General features: G+C 50.6%; 1 protein-coding gene across 2 annotated transcripts in view; it reads right to left on the bottom strand.

Moving 5' to 3' along the window:
• The window catches only part of zc3h4 (zinc finger CCCH-type containing 4), a 74,857-nt gene that overhangs the window by 23,307 nt on the left and 37,464 nt on the right, over positions 1–14,086 (bottom strand). For both annotated transcript variants that reach the window (XM_072490318.1, XM_072490319.1), the window contains exons 6-8: positions 12,345–12,458; positions 4,811–4,922; positions 2,708–2,817 (exon numbers count right to left, since the gene is read on the bottom strand). In XM_072490318.1, coding sequence (XP_072346419.1) covers positions 2,708–2,817; positions 4,811–4,922; positions 12,345–12,458 — 336 coding nt within the window. The remainder of the gene's footprint in view (positions 1–2,707; positions 2,818–4,810; positions 4,923–12,344; positions 12,459–14,086) is intronic.

Below are 14,086 nucleotides of genomic sequence, written 5' to 3'. Positions count from 1 at the left end.
TAGCGCACTACCCACGATGGTGGGAAATGCAAATTAATGTTTAGCATACTAATACATGCAATTAACGGGCTGGAAGCCTGATTTCCCCCCCCCCCCCCTTGGTGCGAAGTTGGCCAAGCGGGGCTTCAGAGGTTTCTTGGAAAGTCCACAACACTTGAAAAGGCTTCAAACCCCCGGACACCCTTTGAAATTCAAAACATTGGGCTGGATTCTCTGTTTGGGAGACTATGTTCTCCCCCTGGAACTGAATCATGTGGAATTCGAGTTTCCTTGAGAGCGCTGTAGAGTCAAAATTCAGATTGATGAGACTAGTGTACTTGAAGCAGTCTGTGTGGATTTTAGCAAGGCTTTTGACAAGATCCTACACGGCATACCACAGGGGAGTGTAACAAGCTGCATACAAAATTAGCCCAGTGGCAGGAAACAAAGGGCAATTGTTAGCCAGTGTTTTTTGTGACTGGAAGGTTGTTTCCAGTGGGGTTCCGCAGGGCTCAGTGTTAGATCTCCTGTATTTTGTGGTACATATCAACGATTTGGCCATAAATGTGGGGGGGCGGGGGAATGATCAAGAAGTTTGCAGATAACACAAAGATTAGTTGTGCAGTAGATAGCAAGGAGGATTGATCTCGACTGCAGGAGGATATCAATGGACTAGTCAGGTGGGCGGAGAAGTGGCAAATGCAATTTAACCTAATTCCTTTGGGGAAGTCAAACAAAGCAAAGGAATGCACAATAAATGGGAGGATATTGGGACGTGTAATGAAGTGAGAGGCCTTGGATAGAATGTGCACAGATCCCTGAAGGTAGCAGGACAGGCTGATAAGGAGGTTAGGAAGGCTTTCCTATGGAAAACTTTCCTATGATATCCGAGGCATAGCATTTAAGAGCAGAAAAGTTATGCTGGAACAATATAAAAGATTAGTTAGGCCACAACTTGAGTAGGGTGTGTTGTTCTGGTCACCACCTTGCAGAAAGGATGCAATTGCCTTAGACGGGGTAGGGAGGAGATTTCCGAGGATGTTGCCAGGGCTGGAAAATTGCAGTGGCCTCTGGAGGAGAGGAGGACCACTTCGAGAAGCGGATTCTCCAAAGGCATCAGAATCCATCATTATTTTTCTGGCTGTAGTCTGGTCGCATGAAATTAAATTCTCAAAACCGCACGTGAGAGTTACAGAACAAAGAGATCTAGGGGTACAGGCTCATAGCTCCTTGAAGGTGGAGTCGCAGGTGGACAGTGTGGTGAAGAAGGCATTCAGCATGCTAGGTTTTATTGGTCAGAATATTGAATACAGGAGTTGGGACGTCTTGTTGAAGTTGTACAAAACTTTGGTAAGACCACACATGGAATACTGTGTTCAGTTCTGGTCACCCTATTATAGGAAGGATATTGTTAAACTAGAAAGAGTGCGGAAGAGATTTACGAGGATGCTACCAGGACTTGATGGTCTGAGTTATAAGGAGAGGCTGGATAGGCTGGGACTTTTTCCCTGGAGCGTAGGAGGCTTAGGGGTGATCTTACAGAGGTCTATAAAATAATGAGGAGCATCAATAAGGTAGATAGTCAACATCTTTTCCCAAATGTAGAGAAGTCTAGAACTAGAGGGCATAGGTTAAAGGTGAAAGGAGAGAGATACAAAGGAGACCAGAGGGGAAATTTCTTCACACAGAGGGCAGTGAGCGTCTGGAACGAGCTGCCTGAGGCAGTGATAGAGGCGGGTACAATTTTTTCCTTTAAAAAACAGTTAGATAGTTACATGGGCAGGGTGGGTATAGAGGGATATGGGCCAAATGCGGGCAAGTGGGACTAACTTAGTGACAGGAACTGGGCGGCAAGGACAAGCTGGGCCGAAGGGCCTGTTTCCATGTTGTAAACGTATATGACTCTATGAGCAAAGTCAATCCGAAATGCACGTAGGGCAGATAAAACAGCATATCAAACCCCAACGTCACTATGACTAGAATGGCTCCAATGTAAACTGTTTCTAAGTCAAGCGATTTCCTTGCAGCAGGAAGCATGTCTCAGTTGACAGTGTATGAAAGTCATAGTGCACTAACTGAAATGAACGGTTAAAAATGAGCTATTTCCAAAAAGATAGAGGGGAAAAATGCACTGCACCCTTTCACAACAATTAATGCAGATTAGGCATTTCCCTGCTTCAATCGTGGGTTTGTGCTGTGGGCTGATCTAGGAAGATGCAATGATGCCACAAATGAGCCAGGATTCCTGCTCTCATCATTACCCCTCTGCTGAATATTGAGCAAGAGCATGATTGCACTTCGTTGTTCTCCCTCCTTTATTTAAAATAAATTTAGAGTACCCAATTCATTTTTCCAATTAAGGGGCAATTTAGCGTGGCCAATCCACCTACCCTGCACATCTTTGGGTTGTGGGGGCGAAACCCACGCAAACACGGGGAGAATGTGCAAACTTCACACGGACAGTGACCCAGAGCCGAGATCGAACCTGGGACCTCGGCGCCGTGAGGCAGCAATGCTAACCACTGTGCCACCGTGCCGCCCCTAGCTGTACTCCTTCCTGCCCCTTGATAAGAATAATCTGTAGGCAAGGTATAGAATCACAACTGATGAAAGTGACCACTTAAAGCAAGGGACCGAAGGACCTCCACCATCGTGCAGCCACGCCCCAGTCCAAGTTACCGCTGACGAGAGGGGAGAAACCGGGAAAGGAATCTAACGTTTGCTTTACCTTGTCCAGCAGCTCACTGGTTTCTTCGGTGAGATGTCTGTGGGAGAATTTGCACTCGTCGCCCTGGTAACAATTTCCAGTTGTATGAAAGAACTTACAAGGAAATTCATGTGAGGCATATTAAGGACAATAGATTTTCCTGAAAGCGGTACAGACTTCTCTCACGATTAAAGCTCAACCAATTACTTTTGCAGTTTCTCAAAGGATCAATACATAATGCACAGGCCAACTAACTGTCTTTTCCCCCCTTGCTGAGGAACTAATTCTGTTTATTCTGCAGCGACACAGCCTGAATTATAAGGCCCATCTCTAAATTTAACTGTGGCAGTCAAGGGGGAGTTTTGTTCATATATTCGTACCTACCCACGGATGGTAAACTCTAAACATTTGGAGAGGAGCATGCGTATTCTCAGAACTAGACAAAATAATTCCACTCAAGTTTATGGAGTATGCAGAAAGTTCAAGGACGTTTGAGAACATTTCAAACTTGATTTGGCAGCTCAGGTGAGACATGCCCCATGTGGTGCTAAACCTGAGCCATCTCAGGTGACCAATCCATGGTGATTTCACAGCATGCGACTCTGGGAGTCAGATCTAGACCTTACTCGGATGCTGTATTGTCTCTCCGCATCACTGCAATACGGTTTGGAGCTGAACAGCCAAGGGCACTCGGCCTGAAACTAGCATAAGAAAAGATCAAGTCAATTGAGTAATACTGAATAGCTAACTAATGAACCTAAGCTGAATAGCTAGGGCAGCACGGTAGCACAGTGGTTAGCACAATTGCTTCACAGCTCCAGGGTCCCAGGTTCGATTCCCGGCTTGGGTCAGTCTGTGCGGAGTCTGCACGTCCTCCCCGTGTCTGCGTGGGTTTCCTCCGGATGCTCCGGTTTCCTCCCACAGTCCAAAGATGTGCGGGTTAGGTGGATTAGCCGTGATCAATTGCCCTTAGTGTCCAAAATTGCCTTTAGTGTTGAGTGGGGTTACTGGGTTATGGGGATAGGGTGGAGGTGTGGACCTTGGGTAGGGTGCTCTTTCCAAGAGCCGGCGCAGACTCGATGGGCAAATGGCCTCCTTCTGCACTGTAAATTCTATGATTCTAACACCAAGTTTCAGAGTTTTAAAAGACTTCAGTACAAAGGGAAAATGGGGAGGCAATTTTTTTTAAAAATTCATTTATGGGATGCGGGCTTCGCTGGCCAAAACAGCTTTAATTGCCTTTGAGAAGGTGGTGGTAAGCTGCCTTCTTGAACCGCTGTGCTGTTAGGGAGCGAGTTCTAGGATTTTGACCCAGCCACAATGAAGGAGCGGCGACAGTTCCAAGTCAGGATGGTGAGTGACTTGGAGGGAAACGTCCATTTGGCGGTGTTCTCGTGTGTCTGCTGCTGACCCTGTCTTTCTAGATGATAGTGGTCCTGAATTTGGAAAGTGCTGCCTAATGAATCATTGTAAGACCCTGCAGTGCATCTTGTAGATGGTCCACACGGCTGCCGCTGTTCGCCAATGGTAGAGGGAGTGAATGTTTGTGGAGTGAGATGAAGCTTAGAGGGGCACATATTAAAACAAGCCCGAGGGACTCATAGTTGAAGTATACTAAATATAGCTAGGATTGGCATGACTGAAGTATGGCTGAAAGGCGTGACAAAAAAGTTAACAAGAATTAGGAGTTACACTTACAGGACGTATATGAAATACAATTGCGACTATTTATAAAATTAAAATTTCAACTTAACCTTTATGATTTAAAATGTAAACTCCCAAAATAAACAATTTTCCTGTACTCCCTCCCAATTACCACAATGTCTACATGGTTCACACAAGTGTTAAAACTCAGTAATCTTTTCATAAACCAGTAGCTGAAAGTAAAAATCGCAATGGTCACTTTGCATGCGGAATTTTAATTGTCGGCAACCAGTTTTTGAGAAAGTGGAGAAGAAAACAAAAGTGCTGGAATTCTGAAATAAAAGTGTGCAAAGTTCTGCTCCTCGATGACATATTCTGCAGTCAAGAACGTAAGCTTTGCCAAAATATTATTTGTATAGCCGGTGGATCAGGTGTGTGGCACTCTGAACTACCATTAAAACTAACACAAGGAAAGGATATTGTGCATGTACAGACAATTTTCTGCTTTCGCACAGAATCCATTGTAGTAAAATCTGCAGAGCTCTCGCTTTCTGGGTGGTCCTAAATCGTGGCTGAAATTGCACTGGTCTCCCTGTCGGAAGGAGAAAAACAAAACGACGGTTAACATTTTCTCACCGTTCCCACTTGAACAAAACATGCGCAAACAAACAAATGTGGCAAAGCATTATCAGGATAAACGCCATTGGCTGACGTCAGATATAAAAGCCAAGAGTCTTGTCAGGTCAGATAAAGGAGGTACTCATTTCTATATACTTCGGAATCTTTTTAAATTAATAATCTTTATTGTCACAAGTAGGTTTACATTAACACTGCAATGAAGTTACTGTGAAAATCCCCAAGTCACCATGTTCCGGCGCCTGTTCGGGTACACAGAGGGAGAATTCAGAATGTCCAATTCACCTAACAGTACGTCTTTTGGGACTGTGGGAGGAAACCGGAGCACCCGGAGGAAAACCACGCAGACACGGGGAGAACGTGCAGACTCCTCACAGACTTTCCCTGAAGGCTTCGCACCACCGAGTGGTTTGCTAGGCCGTTTCAGAGGGCATTGCTGTTGGTCTGGAGTCACGTGTAGGCCAGGCCGGGTAAGAGCGGCAGATTTCCTCCCTGACATGAATTAACCAAGTGGGCTTTAACGACACTCTGTGATAGTTTCACGGTCACTGTTACTGAGACGAGCTTCCAATTCCAGATTTAAAAAATAAATTACCCAATTCCAATTAAGGGGCAATTTAGCGTGGCCAACCCACCTACCCTGCACATCTTTTTGGGTTGTGGGGTGAGCCAATGCAGACACGGGGAGAATGTGCACACTCCACACGGACAGTGGAGGGATATTCAAAGTGCAGCGGAGAGCCACGAGGTTGACGTCAATATTTGAATGATGGAAAAAAGAACAAGATTTGCATTTTGCTAGCACTAAGCTAGCGGGGGTCGAACCCGGGACCCTGGTGCTGTGAAGCAACAATGCTAACCACTGTGCTACCGTGCCACTCACACCTTCAGTAATGTAGACAATGCAGATGGATCAGGTTCACGAATAGAACTACAGCTCTGCCCAATATGCATAGTGATAGACCACTGGGAAACCATAGAAATGTTCCAACAGCACTTGGACATTATGGGTGAGTGTGAATAATTTCAGTACTGTTCTCGGACTGAGCTCTACCTGGCGTACAGGGGAAAAGTGTGTGTGGGGGGGGGGGGGGGGGGGGGGGGGGGAGAGAGGAGGAAGTTAAGAGGACCAGATGTATTGGATAGCAGTGGACCATCCATCTACTAATGGGGATTGATGAGCAAATGCCCTAAACCACTTGGTTACAACAGGAAACACAGCAGGATGCAAGCAACTTAAAATAAGAACCAAAATCAAGTACTGCCATTTTCTATCTTTACATCAGGTTCAAGAATCCGTAACTGAAGGAAGAACACAGTACAAATAAATCTCATCGTTTAGTGCACAATTCAGCGAGATTGTTTCTTTGCCTCTGTTCCTGAAGTATTGGCAAAGGTTTCTGTAGGCTATCACACCTTGAGTGCGAACCAGACATTAAGTTTTGGGAGTAGTTGCTCAGTACTCCGAGCAATTAAACCGGGGCATTTATTGTACAGATTTTGCAAATGAAATTTGTACATACACTTGAGTGATCTGTGCCCTGTCCACGCCTGTGGCTGGCAGTCCTGTTTCAGGCTCAGTGATGTGGAAGTCCCAAATCTATTATATTAACAACATAAATTCCTGCACCGCACACAAGCACAAGAATGCCCACTGTTATAAATTAAAATTGGAAACTTGGGAGTGCAAGTGAATTTCAAAACGGTGGAATTCAGACACACCTGCTGTGAACTTTGTTAATATATGCTGATGTGTTCATTTCGAGTCTGTGTTGAGTCAATTATGGACAGAGGCACTGATGTTATAATTTGTACCTGTATCGGGGAATGGAGGGGATATTCAGATAGCGTTTTAATTCCTAATCATTATTGCAAGCGCTGAACACAGATGAGGGGTGCGAACTATCGGTCGCATTGCGCTCTCGCTCGAGCGGAACGCACTGGTAGATGCCGGGAGAGGCCTCTCGCGGGCTTCCCGGTAGTCTTCACGCCAAGCGGGATCTACCCAGGTCCCGTGAGGCGTCAGAAACGGAACCATGCCCAAGATGGGTGTGATCAAACGGCGTGTGCCAAAGTAGGGTTTACACCTCGGCACATTTACCCGGGATCTACCGGCCTCCCAGGATCTACCGGCCTCCCAGGATCTACCGGCCTCCCAGGATCTACCGTCCTACCAGGATCTACCGGCCTCCCAGGATCTACCATCCTCCCAGGATCTACCGTCCCCCCAGGATCTACTGGCCACCCAGGATCTACCGGCCTCCCAGGATCTACCGGCCTCCCAGGATCTACCGGCCTCCCAGGATCTACCGTCCCCCCAGGTTCTACTGGCCTCCCAGGATCTACCGGCCTCCCAGGATCTACCGTCCAACCAGGATCTACCGGCCTCCCAGGATCTACCATCCTCCCAGGATCTACCGTCCTACCAGGATCTACCGGCCTCCCAGGATCTACCATCCTCCCAGGATCTACCGTCCCCCCAGGATCTACTGGCCTCCCAGGATCTACCGGCCTCCCAGGATCTACCGGCCTCCCAGGATCTACTGGCCTCCCAGGGTCTACCGGCCTCCCAGGATCTACCGGCCTCCCAGGATCTACCGTCCAACCAGGATCTACCGGCCTCCCAGGATCTACCATCCTCCCAGGATCTACCGTCCTACCAGGATCTACCGGCCTCCCAGGATCTACCATCCTCCCAGGATCTACCGTCCCCCCAGGATCTACTGGCCTCCCAGGATCTACCGGCCTCCCAGGATCTACCGGCCTCCCAGGATCTACCGGCCTCCCAGGATCTACCGTCCCCCCAGGTTCTACTGGCCTCCCAGGTTCTATCGGCCTCCCAGGACCTACCGTCCCCCCAGGTTCTACCGGCCTCCCAGGATCTACCGTCCCCCCAGGATCTACTGGCCTCCCAGGATCTACCGGCCTCCCAGGATCTACCGGCCTCCCAGGATCTACCGGCCTCCCAGGATCTACCGTCCTACCAGGATCTACCATCCTCCCAGGATCTACCGGCCTCCCAGGATCTACCGGCCTCCCAGGATCTACCGTCCTACCAGGATCTACGGGCCTCCCAGGATCTACCATCCTCCCAGGATCTACCGTCCTCCCAGGATCTACCGGCCTCCCAGGATCTACCGGCCTCCCAGGATTCCCAACAATTCCGGAGAGTCAGGGGGCAGAGTTGAATATGGTAGCCATCACAAAGGAGAAAGTGTTAGAGAAACTAAGAGGTCTAAAAATTGATAAATCCCCGGGCCCAGATGGGCTACATCCTAGAGTTCTAAGAGGTAGCTGAAGAAATAGTGGAGGCGTTAGTTATGATCTTTCAAAAGTCACTGGAGTCAGGGGAAGTCCCAGAGGATTGGAAAATCGCTGTTGTAACCCCCCTGTTCAAGATGGGAACAAGGAAAAAGATGGAAAATTATAGGCCAATTAGCCTAACCTCGGTTGTTGGCAAGATTCCAGAATCCATTGTTAAGGATGAGATTTCTAAATTCTTGGAAGTGCAGGGTCGGATTAGGACAAGTCAGCATGGATTTAGTAAGGGGAGGTCGTGCCTGACAAACCTGTTAGAGTTCTTTGAAGAGATAACAAATAGGTTAGACCAAGGAGAGCCAATGGATGTTATCTATCTTGACTTCCAAAAGGCCTTTGATAAGGTGCCTCACGGGAGACTGCTGAGTAAAATAAGGGCCCATGGTATTCGAGGCAAGGTACGAACATGGATTGACGATTGGCTGTCAGGCAGCAGGCAGAGAGTTGGGATAAAAGGTTCCTTTTCAGAATGGCAACCGGTGACGAGTGGTGTCCCGCAGGGTTCAGTGTTGGGGCCACAGCTGTTCTCTTTATATATTAACGATCTAGATGACGGGACTGGGGGCATTCTGGCTAAGTTTGCCGATGATACAAAGATAGGTGGAGGGGCAGGTAGTATGGAGGAGGTGGGGAGGCTGCAGAAAGATTTAGACAGTTTAGGAGAGTGGTCCAAGAAATGGCTGATGAAATTCAATGTGGGCAAGTGCGAGGTTTTGCACTTTGGAAAAAAGAATAGAGGCATGGACTATTTTCTAAACGGTGACAAAATTCATAATGCTGAAGTGCAAAGGGACTTGGGAGTCCTAGTCCAGGATTCTCTAAAGGTAAACTTGCAGGTTGAGTCCGTAATTAAAAAGCAAATGCAATGTTGTCATTCATCTCAAAAGGCTTGGAATATAAAAGCAGGGATGTACTTCTGAAGCTTTATAAAGCATTAGTTAGGCCCCATTTAGAATACTGTGAGCAATTTTGGGCCCCACACCTCAGGAAGGACATACTGGCACTGGAGCGGGTCCAGGGGAGACTCACACGGATGATCCCAGGAATGGTAGGCCTAACATACGATGAACGTCTGAGGATCCTGGGATTAGGAGGTTGAGGGGAGATCTAATAGAAACTTACAAGATAATGAATGGCTTAGATAGGGTGGATGTAGGGAAGTTGTTTCCATTAGCAGGGGAGACTAGGACCCGGGGGCACAGCCTTAGAATAAAAGGGAGTCACTTTAGAACAGAGATGAGGAGAAATTTCTTCAGCCAGAGAGTGGTGGGTCTGTGGAATTCATTGCCACAGAGGGCGGTGGAGGCCGGGACGTTGAGTGTCTTTAAGACAGAAGTTGATAAATTATTGATTTCTCAAGGAATTAAGGGCTATGGAGAGGTAAATGGAGTTGAAATCAGCCATGATTGAATGGTGGAGTGGACTTGATGGGCCGAATGGCCTTACTTCCACTCCTATGTTTTATGGTCTTATGGTCTTATGATCCACTGGCCTCCCAGGATCTACCGTCCTCCCAGGATCTACCGTCCTCCCAGGATCTACCGGCCTCCCAGGATCTACCGGCCTCCCAGGATCTACCGGCCTCCCAGGATCCTCTGGCCTCCCAGGATCTACCGGCCTCCCAGGATCTACCGGCCTCCCAGGATCTACTGGCCACCCAGGATCTGCTGTCCTCCCAGGATCTGCTATCCTCCCAGGATCTACTGGCCACCCAGGATCTACCGGCCTCCCAGGATCTACCGGCCTCCCAGGATCTACCGGCCTCCCCGGATCTACTGGCCACCCAGGATCTACTGTTATCCCAGGATCTGCTATCCTCCCAGGATCTACCGGCCTCCCAGGATCTACTGGCCACCCAGGATCTACCGGCCTCCCAGGATCGACCGGCCACCCAGGATCTGCTATCCTCCCAGGATCTGCTATCCTCCCAGGATCAACTGGCCACCCAGGATCTACCATCCTCCCAGGATCTACTGGCCACCCAGGATCTACTGGCCACCCAGGATCTACCATCCTCCCAGGATCTACCGGCCTCCCAGGATTTACCGGCCTCCCAGGATCTACTGGCCGCCCAGGATCGACCGGCCACCCAGGATCTACCGGCCACCCAGGATCTACTGGCCACCCAGGATCTATCGGCCTCCCAGGATCTACCGGCCTCCCAGGATCTACCGGCCGCCCAGGATCTACTGGCCGCCCAGGATCGACCGGCCACCCAGGATCTACTGGCCGCCCAGGATCTACTGGCCGCCCAGGATCTACTGAAATGATATGAAATGAATATCACTTATTGGCACAAGTCGGCATCAAATTAAGTTACTGTGAAAAGCCCCTAGTCGCCACATTCTGGCGCCTGTTCGGGGAGGCTGTTACGGGAATGTCTTGGTCTGCTTTCAAAGCCAGCGATTTAGCCCTGTGCTAAACAGCCCCGCCCAGGATCTACCGTCCTCCCAGCATCTACCGGCCTCCCAGGATCTACTGGCCGCCCAGGATCTACCGGCCTCCCAGGATCTATCGGCCGCCCAGGCTCTACCGGCCCCCCAGGATCTACCGGCCTCCCTTAATCTACCGGCCTCCCAGGATCTACTGTCCTCCCAGGATCTGCTATCCTCCCAGGATCTACTCGCCACCCAGGATCTACCGTCCTCCCAGGATCTACCATCCTCCCAGGATCTACCGGCCTCCCAGGATCTATCGGCCTCCCAGGATCTACCGGCCACCCAGGATCTACCGTCCTCCCAGGATCTACCATCCTCCCAGGATCTACTGGCCGCCCAGGATCTACCATCCTCCCAGGATCTACCGGCCTCCCAGGGTCTACTGAAATGATATGAAATGAAAATCGCTTATTGTCACAAGTAGGCTTCAAATGAAGTTACTGTGAAAAGCCCCTAGTCGCCACATTCTGGTGCCTGTTCGGTGAGGCTGTTACGGGAATGTCTTTGTCTGCTTTCAAAGCCAGCGATTTAGCCCTGTGCTAAACAGCCCCGCCCAGGATCTACCGTCCTCCTAGCATCTACCAGCCTCCCAGGATCTACCGGCCTCCCAGCATCTATCGGCCTCCCAGGATCTACCGGCCTCCCAGGATCTACCGGCCTTGCAGGATCTACCGGCCTCCCAGGATCTACCGGCCTCCCAGGATCTACCATCCTCCCCGGATCTACCATCCTCCCAGGATCTACCGTCCTCCCTGGATCTACCAACTTCCCAGGATCTACAATCCTCCCAGGATCTACTGTCCCTCCAGAGAGGATGCAGTCGGATGTCATTCAGTATTGGTCCACACAAACGTGGACCAGGAGGAACGGCACCCGGGAGGTCTGCCGAACCATCGGCAACCCTGGCCATCTCCCTGGAACGTAGGCACCTTGACACTGCCCAGCTGGCATGTTGGCACTGCTGTCCTGGCACTGCTCAGGTGGCACTACCAAGCTGGCAGGAGGACTGCCAGGATGGCAGTGCAAGGGTGCCCAGGTGCCAGGGGACACTGCCAAGGGACTGGGCCTGATACGGGGCCATGCCCATGAAAGGAGGGTGGGTTTGAAGGGTGGAGGGGTGCATGGTAATTTGGGGCCTCTGGGAGGTTGGGGTGGGGTGGGGGGGGGGGGGGGTAATGGGCGGGGCCCTGACGAGTGGGTCCCCACAAGGACCCCAAAGCAGGCAGTCTCCACTTTGGGTGTGTGCGGTAGTGCCCATGTGTGTGGGGGATGACGTTGTCCATGGGTGGGGAGTGTGGGGGACCCACAAGCTCACTCAGAGATCGGGGCACCCTTTCAAAATGATGGCCTGATCTCTGAGTTCAGCTCCCCAGTGCTAATAGAAAGTGAGAAACTCCCCAGGGTCAAAAAAGTGACTGCGTGTGGTTTGATAGCGGTGGGGAACTCGCCGGCCTTAGAGGTTTCCCATTAAATTCTGCCCGAGGAGTTTGGCTGTAAGCTTATTGTGAATCTGGTCAATAGACTGCAATTTCATACATCATTTCTGGTTTAACATGAATTAACTGACCGCTCAGCTGTGAAAGGAGGTACAGGTGCCATTACGTTTAACTGTACTGCCTCACCTTTGAGCATCTTCCCTCGACGAAGAACTTGCAGAGTACTTTCCCTTTCTTCTCCCCATACTGCTGATGTCCCATATCGTGCATGTTCCTCCGATGCCTATCTTCATTGAAGTCCTGGAGAAACACAACATTTGGATGGGATGGGGGGAAAGAGTTCACTATGTTCAACACAATCAGCAAAATTTTAAATATGTAAATCAGAGATCAGACATAAAAATCCCCTTTAAAAACACCCATTTGGCTGATGTTTCACAATGGCTGCAGCGCTGAGATTGACACCGCTATTCAACGCCACTTAGTCGTTTTTTTGGGGCCTCGGGGAGTATCTCCACGCCGAGGCCACACTTTCTGGCACTGGGGAGCTCGCCAGCGGAACCGGCTCCTCACAGGTCGGGGCACCATTTTGAAAGGCTGCCCGATTTCTACAGCCCCTTTCAGGACCCCCTGCTTTCAGACACCCCTTCCCCTTTCACCGCCCCCAACATTTCTACAGCCTCCTCAACTCCCACTCACCCCCCCCTTTCATGGGCGTGGTCTCCCCCTCCCCCAGGCCCTGACCCTTGGCAGTGCCAACCTGGCACTTCAGCACCTTGGCACAGCCAGCTGGACACCCAGGCAGTACCATCTGGGCATCCTGGCATTGATTGCCAGGGTGGCATTGCCAGGGTGCCCAGGTACCGGGGGAGGGCCAGGACACAACTAGACTGCCCTATCCCCGGCCATCTGGGGGCTCTAATGGCCTGCGAGAAGCCCCCCTCCCCTCCCGAGGTGCCATCAAGCCTGGTTTCCGAATGTGGAAACTAGTGCTAAACGGTGCCTGATTGAGGCCCCGGAGGCGTGACATTAACTTCCGGGCGCCGGGTGAATAGTGCCCAGATATTTAAATGAGACGGGTGGCGCGAGTCAGGCGACCCGCGCGAGATTTTGGAACTCTCCCGCGATTCACCCGTCGGGCTCGACTCCGCACGGTGGGAAAATCGTGCCCATTATTTGCAATGGTTCACTGATACCAAAAAAAGACCCAGCTTGACTCGTCTCCCATTTTAAAACAGTGGCTGTTCACACCAGCGGGTACCAACAGCGGGTGCCAACAGCGGGTGCCAACAGCGGGTGCTAACAGCGGGTGCTAACAGCGGGTGCCAACAGCGGGTGCTAACAGCGGGTGCCAACAGTGGGTGCCAACAGTTGGTGCCAACAGTGGGTGCCAACAGCGGGTGCTAACAGTGGGTGCCAACAGTGGGTGCCAACAGCGGGTGCTAACAGTGGGTGCCAACAGCGGGTGCCAACAGCGGGTGCTAACAGCGGGTGCTAACAGCGGGTGCCAACAGCGGGTGCTAACAGCGGGTGCCAACAGTGGGTGCCAACAGTTGGTGCCAACAGTGGGTGCCAACAGCGGGTGCTAACAGTGGGTGCCAACAGCGGGTGCTAACAGCGGGTGGCGGGTGCTAACAGCGGGTGCCAACAGTGGGTGCTAACAGCGGGTGCCAACAGCGGGTGCTAACAGCGGGTGGCGGGTGCTAACAGCGGGCCACCCCCCGTTACCGAGAAAAACACCGCGGGGAGGACAGGGAATCTCGCCCAGTGTCCTATTCTCCCTCACACTCTGTTATCGAATAATGTTACAGAAAACATCATGATCATAGCAATGAGAAATATTGACACCAAAGACAGTGCCCAAGTGTGTAAGGGCTGTTCAGCGTCTGTAATAGGCAGAAAATGAAGACTTTCAAAAAAAGTAAATT

The sequence above is a fragment of the Scyliorhinus torazame genome, chromosome 25, assembly GCF_047496885.1.
Source record: "Scyliorhinus torazame isolate Kashiwa2021f chromosome 25, sScyTor2.1, whole genome shotgun sequence".
Lineage (NCBI taxonomy): Eukaryota > Metazoa > Chordata > Chondrichthyes > Carcharhiniformes > Scyliorhinidae > Scyliorhinus > Scyliorhinus torazame.
Note: the sequence above shows the minus strand (reverse complement) of the source record. Positions and strands in the feature narration are given on the sequence as shown.